We start from the raw sequence: 24,409 nt of genomic DNA, 5'->3' as shown, positions 1-24,409 counted from the left end.
GAATAACCCGTGGGACTAGCAAGCTTCCTTGGCATCTTCTTTTGGAAGAAATAACCTTAAACCATCATCTCTGTACTAGAACCTTTTCTTTCCACAAATATTTATGGAGTCCCTATGGTAAGGACACCAGGTAGGGGCTCTGGGGAGATCTCAGCAGAGGACTCATCTCTCCCGCGGTTTACCGAGTTCAGCTCAGAACCCAGAGCTGGGCTTTTCAAGGGTCTTTGCTCAAGGATGGGGCACAGCACCCCTTCCCTCCTTCCCCAGGGGCCAACTGTGCAGCTCCGGGCCAGACCCAGCGAAGGAGGGCCCTTTGAAGTCCCCCTCCCTCCTCCCTCGCCTGCTTCTCGGACTCCAAGGCCGCTCCAACACGTCCTGGTAGGAAGCTGTTGCAGGGGTCAGGGCTGAGGGGTGCTGCAAGCCTGACCGAGTGATGAGACATCTCTCTGGCTGTGGACGTGGCCCAGCAATAACTGCCCCAGTGAAGCGGGGGAGGGACTGCAGGGCTGTGGGGAGGCGAGAAGGCGCTGAGGGCGGAACCGGATCTGAAGGCTGGGACCGTGGCTCTCATCACCGACAAGTGCGTGTTATGGGGGAACCCTTACTCCCTGCCCCTCGTTGGGGGCAGTGGAACGAGCATCTTGCTTCCTCCCCCAGCTCCTTCCCGCTGACTCGTGAGACTGGTGAGAACCTGTCATTCCCGGGGCACATTGGCAGAGTTACTACTGCTCACAAAAAACAAGAGACCAGGCGCCCGGTCCTCGTCCTGCCTTCCCTGGCTTCCATTAACGGAGGGGAAGAGGAGGCTTTCCCGGGGACACTTGGAGACTCATTAATCAGAACGTTAAGGATGTTCTGATCCTCACTTGGCTCTTTTGGGGGAGAACGCAGAGGGGTGGAGGTGGGTCTTCTCGGAACCCCCCAGCCACGCATGCAGCTTCCCTCTGGGGCAGAGAGGCCCCCAGACTCCTGCCGACAACTGTCTCCTCGCAGACAGCGCCAGGCCAGAAATGAGAGCCAATATTCGACAATGTTCCTCGTGCCAAGCTCTGTCCCAAGAACTTTTCAGCTCAACGAGGGAAGCACTGTCATTGAGCCCATTGTACAGATGAGGAAACTGAAGCATGGGGATGCTAGATTAGCTGGTCAGGGGTCAAACAACTAGCAAATGCAGAGCCAAGAGGGAGTCAGAGCCGGGCGCGGTGGGGCCGAGTGAATCGCTGTCCCAGGGAGGAGCAGCTACTGGGGCTCAAAGGGCTGCTGAGAGGGACCGGGGGCAGAGCCAGCACACCAAGGTGGCAGGCGACAGCACTCAGGGGTCACCCCGTCTACCCTGCCCCCCAGCTTCCTCCACCCCCTCCAGTAGAGAGTGGATACTGGCTTTTCCGACAGGTTGCCTCTTAGTATCTACAGATTTCAGAAAAGAAAAAACAATGAGCATCATTTCCCTCTCTCAGAAGTGCTTCTTTCTGTATTCATCAGCTACAGCAGAGGATGTTGTTAGACTGACACTCCAGTTAGTAAGTTTTCAGAGAACTGCATTTAAATAAGACAGCATGTGCATTTGCTAAAGGAAATGAGATATGATGAGAAAAAGATGCATGAGGACGCTTGTCCTGCCACCCAGCCCCAGGGGACATATCCAACATTGCTGAAAAATGGAACCATTTGCTGGTGTTCGTTCTAGGTCTGTGTTCACGGCCACACCTTTCTTTGCGCTTTTCATCTGCCTGGACCGGCTGGGATCATTCCTGCCCATCCTTCAGGGCCACGCTGAAACCGCCTCCCCAGGAGGCCCCAGGGAGTCGCCTGCTCCCTGGCCTTTCTGAACCCCACGGCACCTGCTGTGCGCCTTTCCTGGTCTGTCTTCCACTGTTCGCCGTGTGTCCTTTCACGGCCACTCCCGGTAGATTCTGTTCAGTCCTTCCGCTGTCGGGGGTGAACGTCCCCTCGTGCCCAGGGCTGCTCTTCACTTCTCTACTCCATCCCAGCCTCACCCAGTTGTAGGGAAGTGCCTCCCACAGAAGGTGGTGGCTCAGTCCACGCTCGGAGCTTGGTGGTTCCCACGGGTAAGGACAGGGCAGGGGGTGGGGAGGCAGCAGAGGGCTGGGGTGGGGGAAGGTGATGTGAGTCTCAGGCAGCAGGAGACCTGCTGCGTATGGGGGCGACGGTCAGGGAGGAACTGCTGGAAGTAGACGGAGCAGGTGTCTGGAGATGCCTCATGGAGAGAAGGTGGTCCACCCTGGCTCCAGATCAAGTTCTTTCTACTAAGAACAAGTTTTCCACGATGCCAGAGTGGGCGACGGACGTTAGGGATGCCGAGAGTCACTTTCTGTCTTCCTTTTCTCTCCCTTCCTCCCGGCCTTGTTCTAATCCCAGCTCCTGCTGGTCTGTGTCTCACAAGCAAGACTCCCCGTCCTCAACGAAAGCTGACAATCTCACCCATCTTCCCATGAGCAGCGACGCAGACAGAACACACACGTTCCTGAATAACTTCTAAGGACTTGGGCATCCTCTAGACTGATGAGCCCTCCTCTGTCATCTGTCATCTTTCTCTCAACCACCCTGGGAGGCAGGCAATATTATCCCCCTCTTACAAAGGAGGCTCAGGTGACGGCTTGCCCAAGGTCAGGCAGCTAGATGGCAGGGACATGCCATCCCGAGGCCACGCTTTCCTCTTTGTTCCACACCTTGGGCACTGGTGTTCAGAACCACTGCTGAGCAGGTTTGCAAAAGCAAAAAGCAAAACCCAAGGCTTGGCTGACAGTTACCCTGCTAGCCAGTGTGGCTCCCGCAGACCCTCTGCAACGTGCAGTGGCATTGCCAAGAGCACAAACTTAAATCAGATTCTTAAGATCCCTTGAATTAACTAATGCTAGACTCTTGCTAGAACACTATCCTCTAGGACAGCTTTCCAGCTGCTTCACGGGACATGGTCTATTCTTCTTGTCCTACTCTTGACAGATATTAGCAACTTCAGACACGCAAGGGCCTATCGTTCAATTACATTCCCGATGCGCACTCGAGACCACTGGGAAGTGAACTTAATCCACAGAACTAAATTTTGTTGTTGGACAGATGGTTCTTAAGAAAACGATCCGAATCATTTCCCCCCAAATCAGCCTTTAAGAAATCTCGTTTCTCAGGCCTTCCTCCTTCCCTCCCTCCCTCCCACAATGTATCTGTGCCAACTTACGGTTTGCCAGTTTCCTCCTCAGTTGAGCTTTTCCATTTGATTATGCTGCAGGCTTATCCATCCTCCCCTTTTGATAACCGTTCCACTTCCTGGCTCATCCATATGGGATTACACGAAGCCCGAGTCATCAGTTGCTGAGACTTCCCCCACCCAGGGTTTCTGTCCAGAAACATCTGTACCCTGTGAACTCACGTCAGCAACCGTTAACACCTACCACGGGCTTAGGGTGTAACGATTTTTCATCTTCCACCCTGCCTGAAGCATGAAAGCTCTAGACGGTAGAATGTCAAAATATTGGAATAAAATGAGGTCTTATTATAGCAGAACATGTTAGGAGGTGTCTGGAGTAAGACTGAGATTTGCTTAAAATTGCTGATAATGAAACAGCTCTTAGATATAAATTTTCTATCATCTGCTGATGTCACCTATCATCGACTGATGACGTATATATACCATCTATTTATCTCAGAACTGTCAGAAGTAAGACTAAGGTCAGCCCGGGTGATACATGTTGTATGTACGTAGTTTCCTAGACCCACTGCCATGGGAATTGGGGCCCATAAAGGAGCCGGATGAGATAACACTTATAACAACATCTTTCTAAAAAGAGGTAAGTTCTAGTGTACCTAGTCAGAGAAGGATCACTGATCTGTACCCAGAAAGACAACTGGACATCTGAAATTTCATCTCAAGTTGGCATTATGGACCTAGAGTAGGAGTGGGTAAACTTCTTCCTGTAAAGGGCCAGACAGTAAATATTTTAGGTTTTTTAGGACATAGAGTATCTGTTGCAAATACTCAAATCTGTTGAATGCTACGGACACTGAACAAATGGTCATGGTTGTTCCAGTAAAACTTTGTTTACAAAACAGGCAGGTCTGCAGGCCGCACTCTGCAGCCCTTCATCTCGAGGAAGCCACGGAACGGGGGCCCCTTCCCGTGCAGCCTACCCACCCACCCCCACTCCCCGCCAGCCCGCACTGCTGCCCCACACCAGCCCACCCGACTTCAGTTTCAAGAAGACAGTCAACGCGAGAGAAAACTGACCCAAGCAACGTTTTTAAGGCAGTGACTGAGGAATATCTTTTTATCTGATCTTAAAGTCTTAACTAATTTGTTCAATCTTTCTGAAGCAGTACATCACAGGGTTTTTAACAGCCTTCTTGCCTAACTGCACTTGGTTTTGCTAAAAATAAATATGGAAGATGGAAAAGCTAAATATCAACCCAAATCACCTACGGAACCTAGAATGTCTTTCCTTCTCTTGTACTTAGGACAGTTACTTTCACCTTGACTAAGTCGTATTTCTCAATGTCACTGAAAAAAATAAGGAGGGTCGGTGGTGTTTAGTTGGCCTTTTTAGGTTTGAGAGCCAAATGCTGAGGCAAAATGCCTGCAGGAGCCACATAGCACAGGAAGATCAGCTCGGTGACCGCCTGGGGAGGTGGGATGGGGAGGGTGGGAGGGAGGGAGATGCGGGAGGGAGGAGATATGGGAACGTGTGTATATGTGTAGCTGATTCACTTTGTTATAAAGCAGAAACTAACACACCATTGTGAAGCAATTATACTTCAATAAAGATGTTTAAAAAAAAAAAAATGCCTGCAGGGACTCATCTGAGAGCCGCAGTCACTGAAAATCTGAGTGGGAGAGAAGTGGGGCCTTCATGGCATTATTCTGCGTGGGCCTGGCATAGCTGATGGAGCAAACACATGCAAGGAGCCTTTAAGGACAAGAAAGGCAAGTGGGGCAATCTGCCCATCTGAGTGCGATTTGGGCCTGCCCAGCTAATTGGATTCCAGCAGTTCTCAGGAGAACTGCATTCCTAAAGCCCAGCTCCTTCGCTTTTCTTCTTTTAAAACACCAGCACCTTCAAGTATAACCAATTAAAAATCCCTTTACATTTTAATTGAGAGACTTCTTTCATTCACAAGTTGCTTTGAGTCAGTCAAATCAATTACAAGATGGGAGCAGAAGCTTTTGTTCTTCTAAAATAGATCCCAAAGAAATAGAGCCCTACTGGCTCAGAGAATATTCTAACTTGTCTGTCATTTCTGCCTTGCAGAATTCTTTTATTCTAGCATGACTACAAGTTTGTACCTGAACACTTTACTTCAATCACGAAGTGCTGCCAAGGAGAATGAAATACTGTGGGTGATCCCGAGCTGAGGATTCACTGAAACCTAATACTGTCTTCATGCAAGATGAAATCTCCAGGCAATAAATAGTCGAGAGAGGACCTGTTTTCATGTCGAGGTGAGGTCTATTCTGTAGAGAATTTCTGGTTAGTTGCATCTGGGAGGGACATGAAGCTTGTACTGATGCTGCTCTGATATCTATTTTAGAAGAACAAAAGGTTCTGCTCCCACCTTCAAAGCGATGGAAATAACTAAAGCACGAGTGCGGACAGGCCGAGAGCATGCCACCACCCGCAGAACAATTAGTAACCGAACAGGAAAAAGGTAACAGTGAGCGACAGGAAATGGCTCCGCCGAGAGCAGCCAGAGGAGTGGTCTCACACGGGGCTTCCCTTGCGCAGAAGCGCCTGCCCACCAGGCCAGGTTTCTCCCCTCCACCCAGGCTTCCTTCATTGCCAAGGGAAGGGCCAAGGGCCTGACAAGCACACCTGTGGGGATTTGCACAGGGAGACACCTGCTGACCTGAAGTCACGGTCACTCTCCTTCCCAATTCCCGCTGCTTGTGTCACCCTGGGAAGCCTCCTCTGCTAATGCATTGATAACACAATGTGCTTAAAGACCTTCCGTGAAAAGGCAAGCTGAGGTTCAGAAAGACTGATTGTGAATGTGATTCACCTACCCTTGAATTCAAATGCTCACCAGAGGGGCGTGGAGCACAGTTTCAGCTTTGAGCCCACAAGGTCACGGGGAAAGGGAAGTCCGGGTTCTGTTCAGAACGGGACTTTGAGTTGTATCTTGACACAGACTGGCTGCCATCCTGACCAGCCGGTCTGTGACATGTTCCAGGCTCTCGGGCCTCTCTGCTCAGTGGCTGCTGCTGAGCTGCGCCTGGTCCTCTCCTCCATTCCCACAATCAGGCAACAGCTCACTGCCTATTTGCCGGCCTCCAATCCAAAGCACATTTAATTTTCAAGATGCCCTATGCTGGAATTTCTTCTTTTTTCTCTCTGCTTACTAAGGCCAGCATTCTTTTCTCCTTTAGCTAGTTGACGGTTGAATTAATAAAGTCTATCCTGACAATCATTTAACTAATAAACAATATAAAGAGAGATGGGTTTGCCCATGGCCTTCAAAAATTCTATGTAACCTACCTAGGCAAAGAAAGGGCAAGAAGGTTAGCCAATCACAGGACCAATGAATGGGTCCTGGGCTTCTTCTAGGACATTTAGCCAAAACACTGGCCTGGGAACAAGCATTCCAGGGACAGGCTCTTCCTCTCCATGGATCTCAGTTCCTTGTCCGATGGGGCAGACTGGTTGATATCTAAGGGTAGAGACTACGATTTTATCTAAAAACACCTCCTGGTGGGTGTTACGATACGTGCCACCGTGGACGTCCAGGAGGAGAAGACAGGAAGGCCATTTCCTCACCTCTGAGAGCCACAAGCCGAGCCCTGTCCACCCAGGAACTCAGAGGCAGCTCTATGTTGCGGGCCCGAGTTCCCGCAGCCCAGGTTCTCTGGATTCAGCAAAGCGGCTTGGATGCTGGAGGGCCGGCAGCTCGACCGACTCCTGAGGCGCCAGCCCAGCACCCAGCCTGGTGCACAGCAGCTCAGAGAACACAAAGGCCTGGCTGGGATGAAGTCCCTTTTTATTTATCATTTCTGTAAATTATACACATTTAAATTTTTAGCAGTAATTTACGACAGTCACATCTCATATAGTTCAGTCACTGGAAGAAAACAAAGACTATTAAAGAACAGCGCCTTCAGAGGGGGGGTTACTGTAACGCATCCCAGGAGTTAAAATCCAAATACACAAGACTCCACACACTGGACAAAACATAAAGTGGACAATTTCTCTATGCGCCTATGAACCTGCAATTACAAAACTTAGCAACTGCCTAAATCAGGAAATCAACAGTTCTGTTTTCAAGGTAAGAAAAGCAGGAATGCTATGGTAAGTCACCTTTACTGTTTAAATGTTTCTGCTCTGTTTGTACCTGGAATGACTGTATATAAACACAGGCAAAGCACAGATTTCAGAACAGGTCTCACAAACTCCTTTTACTATAGATTTAAATCTAGTCAATGAGAAAAGCAATTCAGTTGCTTGGATCTTAACTTTAAAAAAAATTAAAGGTGTTTCCAGGGACTCTTAAAACTGTCTCCAAAGTATAAAATGTTATACTTTCAAAATCTGAAGCGCTCCCACCTTCCTCTGAGAGAAACACAGGTCCTAGAACCCCCTCCTGACAGTGTGAATGTTCACACGCTGCTGTGCACAGGTAGTGAAACGAAACGGCCCACGAGGACCCCGGCAGGGACGGCGTCCGCATGAGCCTGGGCTGTGGCCGTCCACAGCCAGACCAAGGCCCCGGCCGACTGCTCGCGAGGCCGGGTGCCCCGGTACATGCTGACCTGTCACTCTTCAGTCACTTCTTGCTTGGGGAACTCCAGCTCATTCAATAAATCTTTGCCAGCTGCTCCAGCTTTTGAAGCAAAAAAAAACGCTCCCTGTTTAAAACCGAGGTTCTTCAAACTTCGGGCATAATCCGCATATATAGCAGAGATGAGTTTCTGTAAACCACAGTTAAGGAAAAGAAGGGCAAAAAGGGCTCCACCAGCTTCCCACAGGCCAGAAACAATGACCAGCTCTGCCGGAGTGTCCACGGGAGGGCAACACGGGAGAAGCACAGGTACCTCTTCCCTGGGGGAGGGCAACTCCCGGCGGGGGAGGCGATGTTTCAATGTGTAATGTCCCTGCACTTGCACCAGCTGAGCCCAGAGCTTGTCCTTCTACAAGACCCAACTAACATCCTCCCGGATTCTCCAAGGTCTAAATGCACTTAACGACTGGAGAAAGAAGGATGACAGAAGTGAAATTCACATGCATACCCTCATGCCGTCTGAAAGTCGGAGAGGCTGTGGTTTAAGGGGTAGATGAGCTTCACTGAGCGGTTCTATTTACAAAGCCTGCCCCAAGGCAAGAGCTCCAGATAGCTGGGTGTTGGGATTTTAGACAGCCCTGTTCCACTGTGTTCTGATATCCAAAATGGCTCCTTCAAACTAGAGCCAACTTCCCCAGTGCCTAGATATATGACACTGAGTTGTTTAACTTTCTATAAAAAATATACAGAAAATCAAAACCATGACATGTAGAAATGAGGCCACAATGTAACAAGTCAAGAAAAAGTGCCATGATATAACAACAAGGCCTCTGCAAACACAAGGACCTGAGAGTTGGATTCTCAAGCTCATTCTTTTCAAAGAAACACATGTGACTCAAGTGACGTGTAGAAGAACTGAAATGCTCCTGGTCATACGTGGACCACAGTGACCTGCCTGCATGACACGTCTCTCTGAAGTGCTGCTGTGTCTTGTTCCATGTTAGACTGTCCCTATGGATAACAGCAAGTCTTTCTTTTTATTCTATTCCAGTATGCATTTATTCCAGTAGCAGCCTCCTATACCTTTCCTAAACTAGTCTTCCTCTATCTTCCTTTTAAGTTCAAACAAAACATTACAAAATTCGGGCTCCCTCCCCTTTACAGCCCTTCCTGACGCTCCGTCTATCTCACAGCTGATGCCGGTGGTGCAACAACCTTCTTTCTGATTCTGTCTCTCTCGTTTCTCCCTCTTTCCTGGCTCTGGAGGGTCAGAATACAGATCTTTCTCGATAGCCTAGTTCTTCCCCGGCAGCACAACTGAGCGAGATTCTAAAACCCGCTCACGGCATCCGCTCCTCCTCAGCACACATGTCCCGGCAAAGGATATCTGTGTCCTCGCTGACTTCGATCGCACCGTACTTGAGACAAGCTTCCACAAACAAGGCCGCTCTGTCGAAGTACCTCATGCTGCTCAACAGAACACGAGTTAGGTGCTATAATTTACGGTATCTGAGAGGAGAACGATCCCAGGGCGTGTTTCTATGTAAAGACTTGTACACACTCTCCCCGGAAGCCCGAGTGCTGCGTAAGTCGCACGAGCACCGTTCTCAGCCCCGGCTTAGAGGAAAGGAAGGGAGAATTCTCACGCCCCAACCCCCCGCTCTTTTTTATTAATACTTAAAAAAAATTTGTGAAATCACTGAATTCCACAGAAATCTACAGAGATAGGACAAGGATCCACATACCCATTGCCCAGATTTAACAAGTAAGCTTTTGCAGTTATCTGCCTCAACCTACCTCCCTTAGTTTTTAAATAAATAAAATGTCCTATAACAAGTGATGAGTATTAATTACCCTTCAAGGTTCTCAGAGGGGACACCTCCAACTCGCCACCCTTTCTTCACCCTTCCTACTGCCTTCTAGCCTTCATCTCAGTTGTTCTACTCAAAGATGAATTGTCCCCAATTCTCTGAAGACTTTTTTAATATTCTTTTTAAACAGGTACCTGTTAGGTGTGACTAGCATATTGGTAGGAAAATAACAAGAGTTCCTAGACCAAATGAAGAATCAATAAACATAGACTGTTCCATCCCTTTAGGTTTCTTTTTTAAATAAACCTAAAATGTATGCTTCTCCCTTCACTCCCGACACCGAGGACTACCATCGACCGGGAAGAGCCTCACGACAGCGTAAGGTGGTTAATCCCGGGTGGTCCTGACCAGCCGTGGACACTGGGTGTACCTGTGAAGCGTCTCAGCCACGCTGGAAAAGCAGCCCAGGGAGAGGAGGACCAGGAGGGCCTTTGACTTCTGGTTCACTTGAGGGGAGCAAAGGTGGTCAACCCACCGCTTTAAAACATCAGCGCACTCTTCTGAATTTAAACGGACCTGGGAGAGATGCCCACGTTAAAAACAAAGACATCCTGCACTACAGAAGGAAAAAAGAATTTAATTGAAATGGCATCTGTACCTATGAAACAAAGCTCGGCTCTGCTTTATTACACACCCCCTGATGCTGCAGCATCATGACCAGCGGTGACGGGGACCCACACCTTCGGGACCGACAGGCCTGGCAACACCTCTGGGCTGTAGTCTGGGCTCACACCCCAGTAGGGAGAGGAGGCAGCTGCTTTCACTTAATTGCTACAAATGCAACTTCCAATTTGCAATAAGAAATGTAATTTATACTCAAAGAATAAGAGGATGAAAGTTGCAAGAAAATATTCGCAAAGCCGCTTTGCAGCCACAAAAATGCTTCTAAATCTTGAGTCAAACGTTCAAGACTGAACTTTCTATCCCAAATGTTCAAGGCACCTACTAGAATCACCTACTTTGGCAAGCCACGCTGCCCGGCTCCACTCGCCGTAGGTCTGCAGGTAGCGGCAGGCATCTGCAGCTTTGTCTATCAGGCAGAGCAACTGAACACCCTCTGGAAGACAAAATAGCAGCTCCGCAAGTGACACTGGAGCTGTCTCTCTGACGAGTCACTAAAGGGTAAAATCACCATTTGACTTCATCTGCTCTTGGACATTTTATACCTACCTATTGGAGACATTACTGACTTAAATTTTAAAATAAAATATTAAAATAGGGCTTTACAATGTTACCACTCAAATGACCAGGGCTGGAAGTACAAACACAGTCCAGAAAACAAACAAGTAAAGCCTACCTCACTCACTGGTTTTCAGCATTTAGGGTGCCCAGGTTTATCCAATTTATGCCTATTGTCTTGGCAATTATTAATAGTGCCCCATTTACTCTTTAAAAAGCACTCTGGTCTAGATGATTAAATTATATGGTCATCTTATAAACTGCTAGCAATAATCTTTCTACTTTTCTCCAGTGTATATAAAAAAGAAAGAAATATCCCTAATAACCAATTACTTTCCAGGAGTGGGTCTGATTTTCCAGAGTATTGACGAATATACCCAAAAACATGACTTACCTGCCAATTTCCCATTGGCAATCATATTAGTTGCCACGAGCTTAATGGTGCTCTGGGAGGGGCCTGACGAGGTGACAGTTGTGACCAAGCAGGCTTTCAGTGAATCACAGTAATAATGCTGGTTATCTGCGCTTGTTTCCAATAGCAACTGCACAGCTCTGTCTGTCTAATAAGAGAAAACAGTTCTTCTAATTACGAGGCCATTTTCCTCCAACATAACCTTTTAAAATTCATAATTTGGAACACTGAAGTTTTCAGCTTAAAGAGGACTTTTCTCAAAAATGTTCGTGAACACTTTGTTTACGTATATACAAGTTGAACAAAAGTACAACACTGCTTCTTTAGGACAAATGTAAAACCACATTCTGGTTTACACAGGTGCTTATGTAAGCTTTGCGCCAGTCAATTCAAAGACACAAAACCAAAACAAAACAAAACAAAACTAGTTAGGCCTCATGTGACATTATGGAAGCCAAAATTACAAGCTGGTTAACCATATACCTTTGCCTTCTCAGAATGTTTGTTGGTCTTATTTTGAAAGAAAGCATAAATTTATACTTATACTTTTATACTTTTAGGGAAACACTATAGTGTATGTGTGTGTGTGGTATAAGGAATGCTGTAAATTACTAATCAACTAGGAACTCCCTGAAACATGAAAAGAGTTATAAAAATTGACATACTTGACCCAAGAGAAGTAGCTGGTCTGTACATTTCCTGGTATGATCATAAGTTGACCGTTTCACCTCCTGGAGATTAACCCTTTCCAGCTGAAATTTCTAGAAATTTCAGAAATTTTCAAAAAAAAAAAAAGAGAGAAAATTGAGGCTGGATTTTAAAACTTTTGAATTATTTAAATTATACTTAAAGTCATTCTAGTAAACATTACTTTGACTTCTGAGGTTATTAATCAGCTTCATAGAAATCTAACAATTTAATAAGAATCTAAGAAGAAAAAATGTTGAAATGTATTATAATCTGTATGCAAGTTTGCCTGCTCACAGAAACTTGCACTTCAGTAGAGCTGGAAGAAAAATCCCTATGTGTAATTTAGTACTCTACTGGAGGTTAAAAAAATTATTAAACTACCTTTATATATATAGAACAGCAAATTCAAACCAAGTAAATTAATTATTTGTTATTTATAGAAAATTAAAATGAACCAAGTTAAAAATTTTAAGACCAAAAAAAATTAGAAGACTGTTAATAATAAAATTTTAATGTCTATTAAAAAACTCTGTAAGCATTTATGAGCTTTTCAAGTACTGAGTCAATCCTTTTTTATGTGAATGTGCCAAGGGATTCATTTCTATTACGTGGACCTTCACTTTGTGCAAAAGTTTCCCAAGGTTAAGATACTTACAAAGACAGAGCTTTAAAGGTTTTTAATATATGAAACATAATACCTGAAAATAGGCATTTTCACAGAGCACATCGTAACATATATCTAGTGGGTTGTTCACTTTGTCCCGAGGAGCAGTTTCTTTAGCAGCTGGTGTGCTTGCTGCCTTTTCCTGGGACAAGCTGTGCAGGTAGTGGGCAGCGACAGTCCAGAAGTGCAGCTCCGATTCATCGCCGTAAAGCCTGGCAAGGGTGAAACCAAAGTTTCCAGTGAACTCACACCGCAGAGCGGGGCCTGGATGGGGGCTTCCCACAGTAGCTTCAAGTGCTGGGAGCATGGTGCTGGCACGTGAAAGACCACGTGCCGGGCTGGGTGGAAGAGGTGAAGCTGCAAGTCCTCCAGCCCTGTTACTGGGTCTCGAACAGCACAGGGCCCTGACTGCATGAGGCCCCTTCAGACCCAAATCCCCCCTTGTTCTGTGTTCAGAGGAACACCTGGGCCATTATTTACCTGGTTTTCCATTAGCATACCTTTCAATGTGGACCAACTAAGGAAGAAGTTCCTCTGGAATAACTGAGTAGATAAGGTGTGGAAATAATATGCTATTTATTCTCTGGGGAGTGGAGGGAAATGTCTTTTTTTATAAGGGACAACTCTACTGTACAGTAAGAATGTACAGGTTATTACTTCTCAATATAACTTATTGGTATATTTAATACCAATACTGGCATACCAGTATATATATAGGTATATTTATGCACTTTGTAGCTGATATTTTAAAAAGCTGTCTGTAGGAGGGAGTCTTTTCAATAGAGAAGGCCTAGATCTCATGTTTAAAATGTGGGGGTTTTTTTTTCCTATTTGTAGTACTACTTTCAAAATTAATTGTAAGCCAACTATAAAGGATGAACTGATATATTTTCTAAAATCCAAAAGAGTTTGGTCTTAACTAACAACCTTAATAAAAGAAATGAGTTAACCTGAAATTCCCTGTGTCTTACACAAAACACTTCAAACAGAGTTACCTTGAGACAAGCAGGTATCTCTGCAAGAGAGTAAATTCCGGATCGAGCAAGAGTTTCTTTATGTCACTGCGGACAGGAATCCAGACAAAGGGAAGACAACATTTTTGAATCCAACAATAAAGGAGATAAATCAGTATACTCTTAAAATGAAAAATCCTACCCAAAGGGTATGTTTAGAACTTCCAAAAGAAGTCACTTTGCTGTGACCCGGAAATTGCAAAAGCTTACAGGGCTTAGAGTGTATCTAGGTTTGGAGAAGCAGTACCCATCAACCACCACAGCTTAAGGCTCTAATTGTGATTTACCTTCTTGCTTCTTGAAGCAGTTCAACTCATGTTTTTAAAAATATGAACAGCTGTCTAACTATAGGAACAAGAATGTCATTGTTGATAAAATGATTTTGCTGATAATCATCAGGAACAGTATATACTTCAGAGACGATGCATTCAGAATTTATTCTTGAACGTATTCAAAAATTAAAATATTTAAGGAAGAAAGGCTAGTGCTTTTATAAATTGCTATTTCTAAAATAGCCAAATATAGAATATTTATAAATCAGGAAGAAGAGAAGATAGTCTTTAAATCTATTCTTTTCCATTTAAACATAAAGGTTAACCTTGGAAGAGAGAAAACAATAAAGTAATTATTTCGAATTTGACATCAATAAAATATTCTATTATCGTTAATTTATTAAATATTAAAATACATGTGGCAGAGTCTAGATTGCAAAAACATGCTATGTTTTACCAAGAACTCCTTGTGGACCCATATTTTTCTACTTCCTTTCCAATATTATTCCCAGTACATATTTTTAAATGCTCTTGGCTCTAGGGAGCATATTAATTTCTTAGCCAGAATAGTGCACACACAGCTCCTGACACAGAGAGCTCATTTTAGGAGAGGGAAACGGACACACAAGAATCACCCTGTGTACACCCTCTAACATGAGGCTTCGCAGGGGACTTGTGCTGGAGGCAGGCTGAGCTACAAGACATCCACCGCACAGCAATCTGATCCTTACTTCCACAAGACAAAGATTCTAAAGGGAAACACACCTCTGTGAACAGAATGGTCTCTCCGTGGGCCACTAAATATTTTTTAAAACAAAGCTTATTTTAATTTTAAAAAGCCTAAATCATTATGTTTTTCTTTTTCATATTCTTATCTTCTAATAAAACACAGTTGGAGTGCTTACTTAGACAATGAGTTCAACTGCTCTTGAAGGAGATTCTTTATTTCTTCATTTTCTGGATAATCACTGTACCAAGAAAAGATTTTAAATGAGTTCATTTTCTCTTCACTTACAACGATTTATTTCTTCACCAGAAAAAAAGTTGTATTAATATAGAAATAACTTCTTTGTAGTCCTTGGTTAAAAACCTGGTTGTAGACCAAAATAGCAACAGTCTACTCAGGAACTACTCAATCATCTTTAATGTCTGCTTTTATGTTATTTAGTCAAAACCAAGAAATGAGTACAGAAAGTCTCCTTGGCTTTCAAGAAACCAGAAAATTTATCAGTGAGCTCTAAAAACTATCAGATTTAGATTCATGTTAATAAGGAACTTAGCAATGACTAAAGGAATCTGCTTGTTCTGCTCTGCAAAATGAGCATTCTTTTCTTTAAGTAGATACTTCTTGGAGAAAAGACACCTCATCATATTATTATCTTTTTAATTCCCCTAACCCATGCCTATCTGTGCATTCCACACGGCATAAGTCCTGTAACACCTGTGGTAGGTTAACTAATAACCACTAATAATGTGAATATTTTTTTGCAATGAGGCAGACTATAAAACATAAAATACCTCTGAAGTAGGCCCCTTCATGCTGCTTCTAAAAAGAATTAATCTTGTCCCCAAATTCCTCTTGGCCTCAACCAGCCCTCTTCACACTCAGTATGCCATGCCCCATGTTCAGACAGTAAGACTACCACAGAGCCACCTGAGAGCAGCATGTGTACTCACAGCTGTCCACAGGCTCACGCTTCCCCCAAGTCCCCAGAGGGGTGAAGACAAGAGGCAGATCAGTGATTCTTTTATTGTGTCTGCCATTACTGCCTCAGCTCGGTTTTAAGGTTCCAATCCCTATAAGCCCTGGAGACAGGCCACTGCTGATTTTCATGGGTGTCCTTCAATCTTAAATCAGTTAGGAAAGGAAAACAAAAATGCAAAAAAAACTTACACATGAGAAATGTCTAAAGAATACCGTCCATTCCAAGGCTGATGTAATAAGAAAGCTTTCAAGGCGAGGGCGGCCCTTGGAACAAGGAGATATGGGCACCACACAGGTTCTAGACAAAAAAAGTTTTTGCTTTTAATAAGTAAAATGTTATACTACTATAAAGCTTCAGCTATAGACAGTTTACAGAGAAGTCAGCAGAGAACGGTGTGTAAGTCTGGTGGCAACTCAGAGAGTATATTCAATGTAATCACCACTTACTGGACACAGGGGCTAAGAGCTGGGGAGAAAGTGAGATTGAAGAGTCTCTGACACCATAGTGACACTATTTAAAGTGCTTGGAAACAGCATCATACTAAATGTTATTAAAGTCTCATACTCTTGAATTCCTTTTAGATGCTGCTAAAAAGAATATTAAGATTGTTTTATGCCATTTTATGCCCCTGATAATTGGCAGTGGGCAAGAAGGATTCTCCAACTCAAAAACAGGGATTCCAATTTTCTACATTTGTCTGACCTCCCCCTTTTTGGGGGGCGGGGGAAGGTATCAGACAAATGTAAATAAAGGCCAGGTGGAAGAAGAAGACTACCTAAGCTATTCTAAGAAAACATATTTGAATCAATATATTATGATATTTCTACTTGTCATCAAGGAGAATTGAAGAAAATATATTAAATATTACATCACTGCCTATGACCTCAAATGATTTTATTTTTATCCGACATCAGTAAGTCCAAAATACATTTCTAATTCCTCAGAATAGGAATGTATTATATCAAACAGACTGATATTTTTCCAAGCTCAAATCAGCACATATCTGGCAGCAAACACAGACATCTTTTTCCTAACTCCATATTTACACTCTCACCAGTTTTGATTCTTTAACATTTATTGAGTGTTGTTCTGAGTTTAAAGTTCAATATGCACAATTTTATTGACCTTTCCCCATTATTATTTAAAAATTTTTCCCTTTCTGGCTGAGGTCACACCAATAGAGATTGGATAGGAATAATTTTTTTTTTTTTTTTTTTTTTTAGTATTAGGAAAACTTCAAAAGAAAAATGTAATCTAAAATCTGGCTGCAGGTCAGCTGTTCGGGTATGGTATTAAACATGTGCTAATGATGGGCTCTAATTCTGTAGTCAGTTTAATTTAAAAATAAGTACCCTGGCTATGGACATTTTTAGATACAAATTTTAAGTTAAAGGTTAAAGAAAAGCTTCTCAAACATTTAGATTATATTTGCACACTTCTTTGTCTAGAATTAGTAACTAAATTAAAAGAAAAATCATCCTTGAAATTCCCTCCATTTCCTTAATAACTTTATGTTTAAAATATTATCTATGCTTGTCCTTCCCTAGGAGGAAGTCCTGTTACTTCTGCAGAGCTGGCAAGTGTCTCAAGGACAGATATGGGAATGCAATGCTCAATTTCTGCCTCAGCAGATGGCAGACACGGTTACAGAATAAGAAGTGGTGGTTCCCAAATACAGTGGCAGGGTGGGGCAGTGACAAAAACAAAAGCACACCTAACATAAGGTAGCCCAGCCAACGTAAACAACAACTTGGTAGTGCCTCAAGCACAAACATAACATGAAGGGGCAGGTTTTCAAAACACTATTGCCTCTGAATGTGCCAAAGATTGACTCTACAAAGGTATAGACAATTCCCAGAGCTGACAGTTTCTAAGATGAAACTCAGTAAATGACTAAACAATTCTCTAATGAAATTTTTTACAGATCAGATAGCTTAGAGTGTACACCAAATATATGCTTGGAGAAAACTTAATGAAGGAAGTCTGATTTTCTAGTAGATTGATGGGTGCATTCACAAATTTCTCATCCTTTTTTTACAGTCACAGTTATTTTTGCTAAAATATTTTTCATTCTGGAAAAAAAAATCTCAAAGCATAAACCATACAAAACCATACAAAAAAGGGTAAGGTAGTGCACTCATCTAATTTTGTTTTGACTGGCCCTTTAACAAGTCGTAAGATGGGCATCAAAATTCATGATACTCAGCACACTTTCCAAAGTGATTTCTCCATGATGCATGGTTGAGAAAGATATAAGGCTCACTATTAAAAAGCCAGCAGCACCTTATCACTAGATTTATGTCCTCTGATGAGTTCTCCTAAAGTCTGCGGAAGCCATTTTTATAAATGTAAACATCTTTGATCTTTTGACAGAGCACTCAGAAAAGGGTCAAGGAAGGGGCGCTTGGTAAACCAGAGTCGGGGAATGATTGACGTCTGCAGTTACAAAGAGTCTAGCATCTCAGCAATAAAAACACTCAAGCTTTAAGTTAATATATAATATTTTCTTAAACTCAGATTCCTAGAAAGCAAGACTGAGATGAAACAGAAGCATCTCTCTCCCCCGAAGAGAGCAGCTGGTACAAAATAAAGACAGGTTTCCGGGCTTCCCTGGTGGTGCAGTGGTTGAGAGTCTGCCTGCCAATGCAGCAGGGGACACGGGTTCGAGCCCTGGTCTGGGAAGATCCCACATGCCGTGGAGCAACTAGGCCCGTGAGCCACAACTACTGAGCCTGCGCGTCTGGAGCCGGTGCTCCGCAACAAGAGAGGCCGCGATAGTGAGAGGCCCGCGCAGCGCGATAAAGAGTGGCCTCCACTTGCCGCAGCTGGGGAAGGCCCTCGCGCAGAAGCGAAGACCCAACACAGTCATAAATTAATTAATTAATTAATTTAAAAAAAAAAAAAAATAAAGAGCTGAGGACTCAGGGAAGGGCTCTCTAAAAAAAAAAAAAAAAGACAGGTTTCCAAGCATCCTTTCCCTAGAACTCCATACCGGTTAACTCCTGTTCATCCATCCTAAAACACGTGGACTTCATGGACATCTCCAGGACCCTGATACACCCATCATCTGAAGCCAGGATCACTTTATCTGATGTACACCAGTCCACGTCCAGTATCCGAAAGGTTACATTTCTTCCACTTCTTAAACTGCTCACCATCTGAACCTTCAAGAGTGAATCTGATTGTCACTTTCACAAAGAAAAGGAAGATGTTTATCATTCCGGATTAAACAGTCAAGGAAAGACAGCGCCTGTGGCAAAGGTCCAGTTTACGTTCAAAACTGAACAGTCTTTGGCAGTCTACCTTCCACATGCAGACTGCATTTTAAAGGTCCCAAAGATAGTGATAACATTGAAAATCTGTTGGGCTATCACCTTTAAAACAGAAATACTGTGAAAGAAAAATTTTAAAGGAAGAAAACTTTTAATCAGCTTGACAAACCCATTACATAGTTTTCATTTCTAAATCAGAAGGAAGAAAAAAATACATAGTTCCTGTGGCCAGCAGCTTCATTTGCAGTGTACCCACGTGGAGCTGGGCCTACCTCTTTAGTATCCCATACTTCAGCTCCATCATTGTACATTGCTATTAATTTTTGGTTTCCTTTACCAGGGGCAAAACGAATCTTCCTCACCCAACTTCGGTGTGTAGGTATTCCTCTGAGGACAAACAAACAAAAACCAAAACACCAATATGAAGTAGAGTAATATCTCATCATCAAGAGATATGTCCAATGTCTCTTTCTATTTCTGTTTTTGACAAGGTCTAGTGACGTGACAGGAGAATCTCTGCTTTCTGGGACAGGGGCCACGTATAACAGAAAGTGTCTGCTCTTTAACAATGGCTGGAATAGTGTCCCAGGACTTCTGCATGAGCCACCTGCAGATAAGGGTCTTCTATGAATGTTCCAGAGTTTGGCTCAAGGCCCTTCCTCCCAAGTTCAGTGACAAGAGACCCAAGGGTCCAAGCTCCATATGACCATATTTGGTGACCCTGCTTATTACCAAGTCACAAGCCTCCAATGGAACCATACCAAGAGATTTTTTTTTTTTTAAGCCAAATAACACGATTGCATTTTTTGATTCATACCTGGATACTCTGCCTTTCAAATCCCAAAAATTTAAATTTCCATCCATATCTCCAAGAACTAATGTATCACCTTTCCAAGCGATGCAGGTAATACTACCCATACTTCCCTAGAAAACAACAGCAACAAACACACATCAATTTCACCATTTATAAGCAGTCATTAACAGAGAAATATTTTTATTTAATAACTGTGATAAAATAATAAAGATATTTTAATAAAACCTAAGTATAAATGGTTTTGCTTTAGTAAGAACGTCATCAAACACTAACAGAGTTCAGACACTACAAGAGCTACCTAGCATTTCGATTTCAACTAAGAAGAAACAGGAGATTTCAATTCGATAGACACTGTTATCTGAACTAGATTTATAGAAAAGGGATGCCTTTTGAGGAAGAACTACTTCAGAGAAAAGAAAATTAAAAGAAGAAAAAAAGAGAAGGAAAGGACACCCTTTCAAGAGAGCTCTTGTCTCCAAGTTATCCCTCACTGCAAAAGGATAAATAAATCTATTCTGGGGGAAACTTAAAGCTGTTTCACAGCTAATTGTTCAGCAATTTTTCTATTGAAAGAGAGGATCCATCACTATGTAGTACACCTGAAACTAACATAATATTGTATGCCAACTACATTTCAATTAAAAAAAAAGAAAGAAAAAGGGGATCCAGAGCTTCACTGATACCTTCTGGAATAAGGAAGGTGAAGAGATACTGTGTATTAAAGGCATCTGCACAATCTGAATTCACAGAAGGCTCTGCAGAGAAGTTACATAGGGAAACACAAATAAAAGAATGAAACACTACTGTAATAAATCAAAGTGGGGAGAAAGGAGCTTCAAGATCTAACACATGCACAGAGGTAATGTGATGGAGAGCCGAGGAGCCTGGGCTCTGGGGTCAGCTGCCTGGGCTTGAATCCAAGCTTTATCATGTAATTTGCTGTGTGATCTGGGGCATGTTTACTTAATCTTTCTGTGTCTAGAATTTATCATCAATAAAGTAAGGTAAGCACACAGAACTTGAGGAGTTCCTATTAGTGTTAATAAATTTCTACAGGTAAAGATTTTATGACAATGCCTGCCACAGAGTAAACAGTCAATACATGTTAGCTATTAAATAATATTATTGCTCAATTACTTTTCTACTTATTCTCTACTTATATTAAAAGAAATCTTGTTTCTTAATTTATAGAACAATATAAAAATTCACGTGTTTAGTTCTCATGGCATCGATAGTAAGTAGGAAAGTTCCAAGGGTTTGCCAAATTGGCTATTAATAGACTTGCACACACACCAAATACTGCATAAATCATAGTGTTAGTCAAGAAGCAAAAGAAAAAATTGGATTAAAAGTGAGTATTTTAATGAATTCAATTAATAAAAAACTTAGAAAGCTATGTTAAATAGAATTCTGTATAGTATAAAGATCTTATTTCTATTCTCCTGACCATATTAACAGAATGTTTAAGAATTTGCCTTTAAATTTACTTTTTCAGTCTTAAATTTTTTTTTACATTTTATAATCTTATTTTCTAACTTCTAAAAATTAGAATATTAAAGTTTAAATTTGCCCAGAAATCAGTGTTACCAGCTTAGAATTACAAGTGATGTATTAATACAACTGCACAATTAAACAACCCAGACCTTTCTACCTAAGAGCTTGTTGATGGGATATAAGCCATATGGAAAGTCTAAGGTGCTTTCAGAGGATGTGGCACAAACTCGCTTCGTGGCTCCAAATAATCCCAAGAGAACCAGTGTAAGATTTAAAACTCTATGATAGAGTATTATTAGTTGACATTGATATGTTGCCTACATGTAAAATACGATGTTCAGAAGATGAGAAGTAAGGCTGGCAGCAAAGCAAAGATGTTCATTCTCTCCTGCTGTTCTGATTTTCTGAATAAAGGCAGTCAGTCAACTATAAACTCTCCATGAGAACATAATTTAAAATATGTCAAGCTTTCTTCTTCTTTTCCATTTTTTTTTTTTCCTTTTTTTTTTTCTTTCCATTTTTATATACTGTATAGTTCTGGGGCCAAAACTCAGGGGAAGTTTCAACTCAAAACAAATGTTTAATACTATACATTTGCGAGGAGGGTAAGATAAATATTGGATTAAAATAAACAAACAAAACCTCTGCCTAAATTCTACATATTAGTCATTGAAAAATATTTTGATTACTGCAAATAAAAATAATGAACCAAAACCAATTTCTCAAGTTTTATATACTAGATGCTTACTTCTCTTTCCCTAAAAATAATCTGCTCTAAAATATGCACTAATTTCACTAATAAGGCTGGTCATTCCTTGAGGAAGCTGCTTCTAGCTGCGGAATAAAATAATCTGGCAGGCAGAATAGAGACTTGCTATATCCTGACTTCAGATCTCCATAAAACGGTGTAGAATCTTAAAAGCTGTGTGGTGCAATAATCCTGAAAGAAGCAGTTACAAAAAGGAAAATTCATGTGTCTAATGTTCAAAAATTTTAAACTTTTATTTAGGGTGGGGGGAACTAGAATCTCAAAAATTATTGGATTATTTCTATTCTAATCTCAAATGCGACGTGATTAGAAAACAGAGAGACTGAGCTATTTGCAAGTGCCACTATCGGAGTTCAGATGGGTCCTTCTCTGGAGTCTAGAGGAGGAGCTCTGAATATTACTAAGAAAGCAAACTGATTTTCCAGAGGACAGCTCATCACACTGCAACTCTTATGTCCACACCCTTTAACTGTAGCTTTTCTTGCTACACACTTAAAAGTTACTGCTCCTACTTGTAACTACCAAATATCAACTTTTCACATTTGCATTATTTTCACACTAGTGAAAACTTTTGGCAATATTAGAGAGTTTCAAATAGACATTACTAAGTCTCAGATATGACTTGTTCTATATAACAGTAAAAATGTAATTACAGTTTGAAAAGCACTTTCACATGCTAGTTTCAATTTTTATTAATGAAGGTTTTTTGGATGCCCTCAATTCTTCTAAAGTTGTTAATAAGGAAGATGTGGTAGCCAGCCCCTAAGAGGCCCACCCCCCTACCTGATTCTGCCTTTGGTATTCACGTCCTTTGGTAGTCACCTCCCACAATGAACAGTGACCCAACAGCATACTGTGAAAATGTGACTTCTGAAAACGAGGTCCTAAAAGACACTGCAGCTTTCTTTTGCTCTCTCTTTGATCACTCGCTCTGGAGGAAGCTAGCTGCCATGTCTGAGGACACTCAGGCAGCCCTATGGAGAGGTTCATGTAAGGAAGAACCAAGGCCTCTCATCACGGCCAGCATTAATAGCCATGTGAGTGAGCCATGTGGGAAGGGGATCCCCTGCCCCAGCCAACATCCTCACTGCAACCTCATGAGACTCTGAACCATCTGTAAAATATGGGGGCTGGCATTCGACTACAACATTCCACTTTTAGATGGCAATTTTAAATAAATATATATATATTTTAAAAAACCATCTCATCCTCCACTTAGCGGTTATAGTATTATACGTTAACAAAAACATTTTCTTCATCCATCCATTAAAAACAACCTGTGAGATACACGTTGACACAAATTATTAACTACAAAACCTTGGTTAGAGAACTCCACAAGCCCACAGGAGGATATATATGTTAGTAAATATTAATGAATATTTTTATACCTACAACCTGATTACTACTACCCAAAAATAATACTAGATTTTAGTCAAATCCTTCAGGGTAATGCTTGAAATGGAAAGAAGAGAAACTAGAGTCAGACAGACAGACCTGGGTTTAAGATGCTGCTCTGCCATGTCACTAGGCTGGGCAACCTGGGGAAAGTTACTCACTCTCCCTCAGTCTTGTCATAGATAAAATGTAAATAATTCCTCATGGATTATTATAGTGATAAAAATGAGTAGCACATGGTTAAGCACTTAATCGAAACAGTTATAATGCTATTCTCTAGCAGTATGGAACAAGTTTAATCAGTGATAATAGCTCCTTAGTAAAGTTTAGTTACATTACACTTTTCTGAGACAGTTTTCAAACTCAACTATGGCTTCACTGGATATAGAACCAATAAGGACTTTGATAAGAAATCTTAATGAAGATTTAATCACAGGTTGGACTCACGTCTGGTGGAATCCGAGCGCTATCTTTCACTGAGTTTCCTTCAACAGTGAGATGATAAACTTGGCCATCATTATCGGTAAACACAAAATGCTCCCGGGCAGAGATGTTCTGACTGAGTTCAGATTTACTCTCAGCCTCCTGCAACAAGCTTTGGGATAGAGGAAAATAAGATAAAGATATTTCTTTTCCCTAGAGTGACATAATTAATTAACTCGCCCCAAATACAGATGCATTAACAGGAGGTCAAAACCATTTTTAAAAAAAGAAAGGCTGAAACTAATCTTTGCCTAGCAATAATAGGAAAACACAAATTACTCCTAACGCCACGAGTGAACGTTTACCCTGCACAGAAAAATGTGGTGATCTAGACCTCACACAGGAAAAAAAACCTTTTTGCTGTTTCTGCTGCAGAACAGAGGCCTTACCTCGACTCATCATTCTCTCTGAAGTTTTTTGTTTGTAAATTTAGTGGGGATGGGGACGGGGTGGTACATAAGTTAGAACTCCTAATACCTTTCCTTTGGTGAACATAAATGACAATATGATCCATCTGGATATTCATGCTACATTCATTTGAATTTCAGAAGCTGAAGTTTATGGAGCAGAAGGGCACTGAGAATGATCATATTCACTAACGGGTGCTGATGTGTAGATGTTACTGCACAGGTTACTGCTGCAAACTGCACCAA

General features: G+C 42.3%; 1 protein-coding gene across 2 annotated transcripts in view; it reads right to left on the bottom strand.

Annotated features, from left to right (window-relative positions):
* Positions 1-6,967: 6,967 nt before the first annotated feature.
* The window catches only part of WDR11 (WD repeat domain 11), a 54,237-nt gene continuing 36,795 nt past the window's right edge, over positions 6,968-24,409 (bottom strand). For both annotated transcript variants that reach the window (XM_068548672.1, XM_068548673.1), the window contains exons 16-29: positions 23,721-23,868; positions 19,619-19,725; positions 19,074-19,188; positions 18,522-18,693; positions 15,718-15,826; positions 14,729-14,791; positions 13,534-13,599; positions 12,573-12,750; positions 11,850-11,945; positions 11,167-11,332; positions 10,553-10,650; positions 9,964-10,109; positions 9,110-9,189; positions 6,968-7,914 (exon numbers count right to left, since the gene is read on the bottom strand). In XM_068548672.1, coding sequence (XP_068404773.1) covers positions 7,757-7,914; positions 9,110-9,189; positions 9,964-10,109; positions 10,553-10,650; positions 11,167-11,332; positions 11,850-11,945; positions 12,573-12,750; positions 13,534-13,599; positions 14,729-14,791; positions 15,718-15,826; positions 18,522-18,693; positions 19,074-19,188; positions 19,619-19,725; positions 23,721-23,868 — 1,702 coding nt within the window. In that variant the 3' untranslated portion in view covers positions 6,968-7,756. The remainder of the gene's footprint in view (positions 7,915-9,109; positions 9,190-9,963; positions 10,110-10,552; positions 10,651-11,166; positions 11,333-11,849; positions 11,946-12,572; positions 12,751-13,533; positions 13,600-14,728; positions 14,792-15,717; positions 15,827-18,521; positions 18,694-19,073; positions 19,189-19,618; positions 19,726-23,720; positions 23,869-24,409) is intronic.

This window comes from Eschrichtius robustus, chromosome 7 (genome assembly GCF_028021215.1).
Source record: "Eschrichtius robustus isolate mEscRob2 chromosome 7, mEscRob2.pri, whole genome shotgun sequence".
Lineage (NCBI taxonomy): Eukaryota > Metazoa > Chordata > Mammalia > Artiodactyla > Eschrichtiidae > Eschrichtius > Eschrichtius robustus.
This window is presented reverse-complemented; position numbering and strand designations above follow the sequence as displayed.